General features: G+C 31.9%; 1 protein-coding gene across 5 annotated transcripts; it reads right to left on the minus strand.

Annotated features, from left to right (window-relative positions):
- Positions 1 to 1,257: 1,257 nt before the first annotated feature.
- Positions 1,258 to 4,719, minus strand: LOC115710648 (probable serine/threonine-protein kinase PBL19). 5 transcript variants are annotated; one of them, XM_030639007.2, is made up of 5 exons: positions 4,358 to 4,719; positions 3,527 to 3,971; positions 2,930 to 3,190; positions 2,368 to 2,490; positions 1,258 to 2,194 (listed from the first exon to the last, which is right to left on the minus strand). In XM_030639007.2, exons 2-5 carry the CDS (start codon positions 3,878 to 3,880, stop codon positions 1,649 to 1,651), a joined length of 1,284 nt encoding a protein of 427 aa, XP_030494867.1. In that variant the 5' UTR covers positions 3,881 to 3,971; positions 4,358 to 4,719; the 3' UTR covers positions 1,258 to 1,648. The 5 variants fall into 5 exon arrangements, with proteins under 5 accessions (XP_030494867.1, XP_060963281.1, XP_030494871.1 ...); XM_061107298.1 differs by having other exon boundaries at positions 3,527 to 3,960; positions 4,358 to 4,704; XM_030639011.2 differs by having other exon boundaries at positions 4,221 to 4,370.
- Between the last annotated feature and the right edge of the window lie 1,557 nt (positions 4,720 to 6,276).

The raw sequence follows: 6,276 nt of genomic DNA on the forward strand, positions 1-6,276 counted from the left end.
GGGGTAATTTCCTAAATTAAAACTATAAATTTTATGAGTAATAATTGTGTTTATATATATAATTGTATTAATCGTGCTAATTTTGAATTTGTGTCATGACAAGTTTATTAAATGTGTTATCGTGTCATATCATATAATTTATTAGAAAATTGTATCGTGTTCACTAATGTATCGATGCGAAAAGACACAATAACATGAATTGTCAACCCTAGCAAATAACAAAGTATTACATTTAGGACAAATTTTATGAACTACTTGTTATGGTATTTTTACATATTGTTCAATAATATATATTTTTACAAGAATTTTCAGAAAGTTAAATATCTACTTGTTGCTTAAATTATTATGCATAGAAACAATGATAAGAAGCTCTTGAATATAATATAAATATTTAAAAAAAAAAAGAATGTGTACTCCAAGAGAATGTGATGTTTCATTAATTCTCTACTATTGAAAATATTTTGGTTATATATTCTCTTCCTAACAAAAAAACATAACTTCAAAATCTTATTTTTACAAAGAAAAATGATGACATGTCAAGGGTATAAATCTTAATAAATAGAAAGTCCTCACAAGATAAATAAAAATCTGCATCACATATAACAGTAAGATAAAAACGAGAGAGAAGTATGCATAATCGTAACGTGTATTATATATACGCGATGGGCAAGTGTTTTCTCCTTCGCACCACCTATGAAGGTCGCACCTTCACTTTGATTATATAGTCCAAAGACTATAATACGCGGCAACCCATATGAGCCTTCAAATTCTAAGTTGTCAGTATATGAATGGTTGATATGCGACTAAGGAAGTCGCAAATGTTCCATACTTAATTGTAAGCAATCAAACTGTTCTCAATCATTTATTTTTTGAATGTTAGTTATTTAATTTAATACATTTAATGTAAAACGATCACTTAATGATTGATTATGTAACTAATAACATTTGTTTTCTTATAAAGGGATGATCCACTTCATAATAAACCTAAACACAAACTTTCTCCTCAAAAATAGACTAGGCAAACCGAACTCTTGCTAAACTACTATATTTTTATGTATCTTTTACTTATTCTTTGCATGCTCGTTGTTTACATTCTGTTTTATTATATTTTATTTGAGTAACAGCTAATTTAAGTGAATACTCTTTGTTATTATTGTGGGTGTTCTTGTTTCACTTGAATACTCACATGTTTTGGTATTGTCTATTTTCCTTCAAACTAATTACATGCTCATATAATATGATATATGGAAGAAACAGTTTAGGAAATAAAACATAATCTCAAATTTAATATACTTGTGGAGACATACTTTTTATGGGTGGGATTGGATCTCATTGGTAATGGAAGATCAATGAAACAAGTCAAAGAAAATGGTTAAAATCTTAGCAAAACTTGTGATCCAAAGCCCACAACTTCCCTTTGGTCAAACCTTAATTAGATGAAGCACCCATAATTAATCAACTTGCATCACAACTCTATACATCACAGAAAAAGAACTGATATAAATATAGAAGACATGAACCGGTGCTTCCCAATCAGTTTCAGCTCGTATCGAATAGCATTTTACCCTCCATCTCCCAAATTTTGGCTACTTGATCATAGTTTTCGAATGCATCAAAATGTGATGGTATACATTGGTTGGAAATGCCATCAATTCACTTTGGCTCTATTCATGATCATGAACCTTCTTCTACTACTGCCATCAACTTGCTCGCCTAGTTTCTCCAAGTGGGACATCCTTCTTTTCCATGACTCAGCCGGACCTAACTGAATCGGCTTTGGTCCCATGTCAGTTTTGTTACTGTGAGAGGACTCAAGAATTGAAGGATTACCACCATCCTCTGAAACTAGCATAATCTGCTTCAATGTCTCCACCACTTGGCTCATCTTCGGCCGTTCTTTTGCGCTCTTCAATAGACAACTATCAGCTAACTTGGCAATTCTTCTAGCCGCACTTGAAGAATATTGGCTTTCAAGTCTAGGATCCATTATCTGTCCAAATTTTTTGCTTTCTGGAGGAAACTGCTTCACCCATTCCAAAAGTCTCTGTTCTATTCTGGGACGGTTTCTCTCCACTGACCGCCTGCCAGAAAGAATCTCGTACAGCACCACACCGAAACTCCACACATCACTCTTTGCTGTGAGATGGCCTGTTTCAATGTAATCTGGTGCAGCATATCCATATGTTCCCATTACCTGATCAAATATAAAAATCATAACTAATCAGAGTGATTTCTTTGCATTTGTTACATAAGCTCATAAATCAAGGCTGCCTTAAATCACAAAATTTGGAGAAAGTTATAATGTTTTTAGAGCATGATCTTAAAATATGCAATGAATCAAGAACAACTTTAGGAAATAGTACTTACTGCAGTTGAGACATGAGTATGGCCAGCCGTCGGCCCTTCCCGAGCTAGTCCAAAATCAGACAACTTTGCATTGAAATTATCATCCAATAACACATTTGAGGCTTTCAAATCTCGAAATATCACCTTCACCATTACCAAAAAGAAAAAAAAAACTAGTGATTAATGAGCATACACTGAAGCCAGATCATATGAAAAAAGCTTTGCTTACATTGTAAATTTTCTGGTACAAATGAATAATCCAGGAAAAGGCCTTAATTTGAGGGTTGGTAATAACAACAATACCAAAGGTGGTTTTCTAACAAGATCAGAATACTCCATCAAACCAAAAGGGCAGTGATAATCGGTAAGTCATTTTGTATTGGGGGTTTCTTAAGGCATGAACAGATGGGACAACATCTTAGATCTAAAGAATGTATACAAAATTTTCAATAATGGACCTTTATAAATGCCGAAATGTTTTGAAAAACGATATAATAACATTATATTTTAGACCCTCCCACCCCCCAAATGAGCTGCATTCATTCATTGAGAAATGACAGACTTAACACTAACAGATACCAACCTGAACTTCCAATCCTTCATGCAAGTATGCCAATCCTTGAGCCGCTCCAAACACGATATCCAATCGTTTTTTCCACGGAAGAGTTGGATAAGCCTTATTGAAAAGATGATCCTCTAAACTTCTATTTTGCATATATTCATAAACAAGTAGCCTTTGGATCCCTCTTTCTCCATCCACAGCACAATATCCTATAAGTTTGACAAGATTCGGGTGATCTACAACACCCAGAAATTGAACCTCTGCCAGCCATTGCTTATGACCCTATATGAGATTAAAAAAGGAAGTTTAGAGATCAAAATTAGTTAAAAAAAAAAAATGGATCTCAATAGTGGAATATAAAATCAAACTGAACAGATCATAGTCAACCAAGTGAAACTAAACAACGGTATAATTCTAAATTCTAATGAGAAGTCAAGCATTTTAAATTAAATATTCATGAAGAATACTCAACAAACTAGGCCTATAATAATAAAGTAATACATAATACCAAGAATGAACAGATCATAACATTGTCCAAAGAGAAGTTCAAGCATTTTATAACTTAAAAGATCCATGAAGAAAAAAATGGAATATATTCTTTAGAAACTATTATTATACCTGTGAGCCATCTTTGTTGAGCTTCTTTATGGCAACATCGATTTGGTCTCCATTCCCATCAGCAGGCTTGATTGAGCCCTTAAAAACACTCCCAAAACCACCTTCACCTATCTTAAAAAGCCTGCTGAAATCATGTGTAGCAATTCTGAGCTCAGAGAAGGTAAACACTCTCAAGTTATGTGCTTTTTCTTCATATAGTTCCGGTATCCCACGTGGCGAATTGGCAGAGCAAGAAGACTTGATAATCCTACTATCACCTCCTGAATACTCAGATTTGGTCTCCACTTTCAGCTCTGGAGCTGACCTTTGTAGCTTGCTCTTGGCCTTGTCCTTGAGGTAGTAAAAACAATTCATTTCTGGGAGTTTCAAATGCTATATGTGTGTATTATGAGGATCCTTTTACTTTCCATTGATTGAACTACCCTTCAAATAGGCTGCAATGAAACTTTAACAGACAATTATGTAAACCAAAATGTTAGAAGTCCTTAAAAAATTTACAAACCAACCAAAGAACAAAAAAAAGTCAGAGAAAGTAGTTGTTTAAAATGAAGGGCAAAGGGTAAGAGAGAAAAGGTAAAAATAGTTGACCATTCATTAAATAAAGAAAACAAAAAAATTATGAAAGATTTTCTTGGCTAAGACATGAAAGCTAAAAAAAAATGACAAAAACCAGTTGAGACAAAAGAAATGAAACCTGGCCCAGATTGGTAGATCCTTCAAGAAGAATAGATAAACAAAGAAACTTGAAGATCAAGCAAAACCCAGATAAGAAAACACAAAAGACAGAGCAATCAAACTATAAAGAAGTAATTTTTCATTTTTTGTTGTTACCTTTTCTACTATCCTGTAATTGTCAGAGTAGTTGGGAAGAGGGTTTCAAAGGGTGTTTCTATCTGTTTTTGGTTGTTTGAAACAAATGGAATAAATGAAGAGTGGTTAGGCGCGTATTAACTCACTCAAAAAAGCGATTCCGTGTAGTATCAGATTTTGGGTAATTGTAAATTGAGAAATTCAACGAGTGAAGAGAACTGTTCAAATCAATCTTCATCATCCGTTGTTTTTAGTTGACAGAGAGAGAAAGAGACATGAATGTTGTTCCATTCCAGAAGTACTTCTCTCTTTACCTTCTTCTTCCCTCGTATAGACGACATTTTTAAGTAGTTTGTTTCTTGAACAACGACTTGAGTTACAATTTTGTCAAAACTCATATTTATAAAATGTTCTTATGTTATGGGTCCCTTCGCCTGAACGTTGACTGCCTTACTAAATAATCAAATGGAGCATTACAGGTTTCACTTTATTAGCAATATTCCATAAAAATTAAAAACTACTAATAAATATAGGACTCCATCCTTAATAGTATCAATATTATTAGGCATTATTATGCTTTTTAACATTTCTCAATCAAATTTGTTACTAAATTTTATGAATATTCAAAAATTCAAATTTATTAACAAAAATTGATTAAGAGCATTCCTATTTATCATCTTAACATGTTCAACAATATATTGATATTATATACTCTAAATTGATTAGTGATTTATTTTTATTTTATTTATTAAATTAAAATATACCAAATCTAATATTAAAATGCATTAATAAAAATATGTCACTTTTTATGGTAAAATAAGGATGTGCATAAATCAATCCAATCCAATGACAACCGATCGTCAAATATTGGATATCCAATTGTGATCCGATCAGATGTTATTTTTGAATATCCAATTGGATCGGATCAGATATTATTTTTGAATATCCAATTGGATCAGATCGGATGTTGGATGGGGCGTCTAAAAATCCAATTTATACAACATCCAATCGAACTAATTAGTATTTTCATTTAGTTTGGATGAGAAATTAGATTTTATATTATTATACGTAAAATATATACTTATATATTAAAATTTTACTCTTTTTTCTTAGATTGGATGGATCCAATCCAATCCAATACATAGTGGATCTAAAATATTGGATGGATTCAATCTGATCCAAAAAATACTAGGTTTAAAATATTGAATAAACCTAAATTAAACTAATAAATATATATGAAATACATCCAACAGATAGAACTGATTCAATCCAACATCCAATGAATGTTGGATCGATTGGATGATTGAAATTAATTGGATCGGATCGGATCGGATGGTAAAATTTAACATCCAATATATAGTTGGATCGAATCTGGATAGGCCTAAAAATATTGAATGTGGTCCAATAAATACCCCAGAATGTCTCTTTGCAATTGTAAGATTATTAGGGTGCTTGACTCATTAAGGCACCTTTTGTTAATAAATTTTGTTTACGCAATAAATTTGTATAATTTTAAATAAAATAAAATATAAAGTATCATATTTGTATTTTTAATAAAATATAAAATTTTAAATAAATATTTAATTAATATATTATCAACATTGTTATGAAGTACTTTTTTCGAAGAGGTAGAACATTAAAAGGCATTTTTTAATTAACCAAAAAAGTAATATATTACAAAAATAATTTTAGCTGACCAAATAAATAAATATGCAGTCCAATTAAAAAAAAAATCAAAAATACCACTTACACACACCTTCAACCCAGGATCTATGCTTCTTGGGCAACCATCGCGCAACAGCAACCCAACGCAACCGAATAAAAATTCAACCAGAAAGAGAACAACCATTAATTTCGGCGACTTCATCTAAGAAGACGACCAGAATCAATCAAAATAGGGGTTGTTTCGAATTTATAAAAAAAGTGTAGAAAAACTACTA

The sequence above is a fragment of the Cannabis sativa genome, chromosome X (genome assembly GCF_029168945.1).
Source record: "Cannabis sativa cultivar Pink pepper isolate KNU-18-1 chromosome X, ASM2916894v1, whole genome shotgun sequence".
In the NCBI taxonomy this organism is placed as follows: domain Eukaryota; kingdom Viridiplantae; phylum Streptophyta; class Magnoliopsida; order Rosales; family Cannabaceae; genus Cannabis; species Cannabis sativa.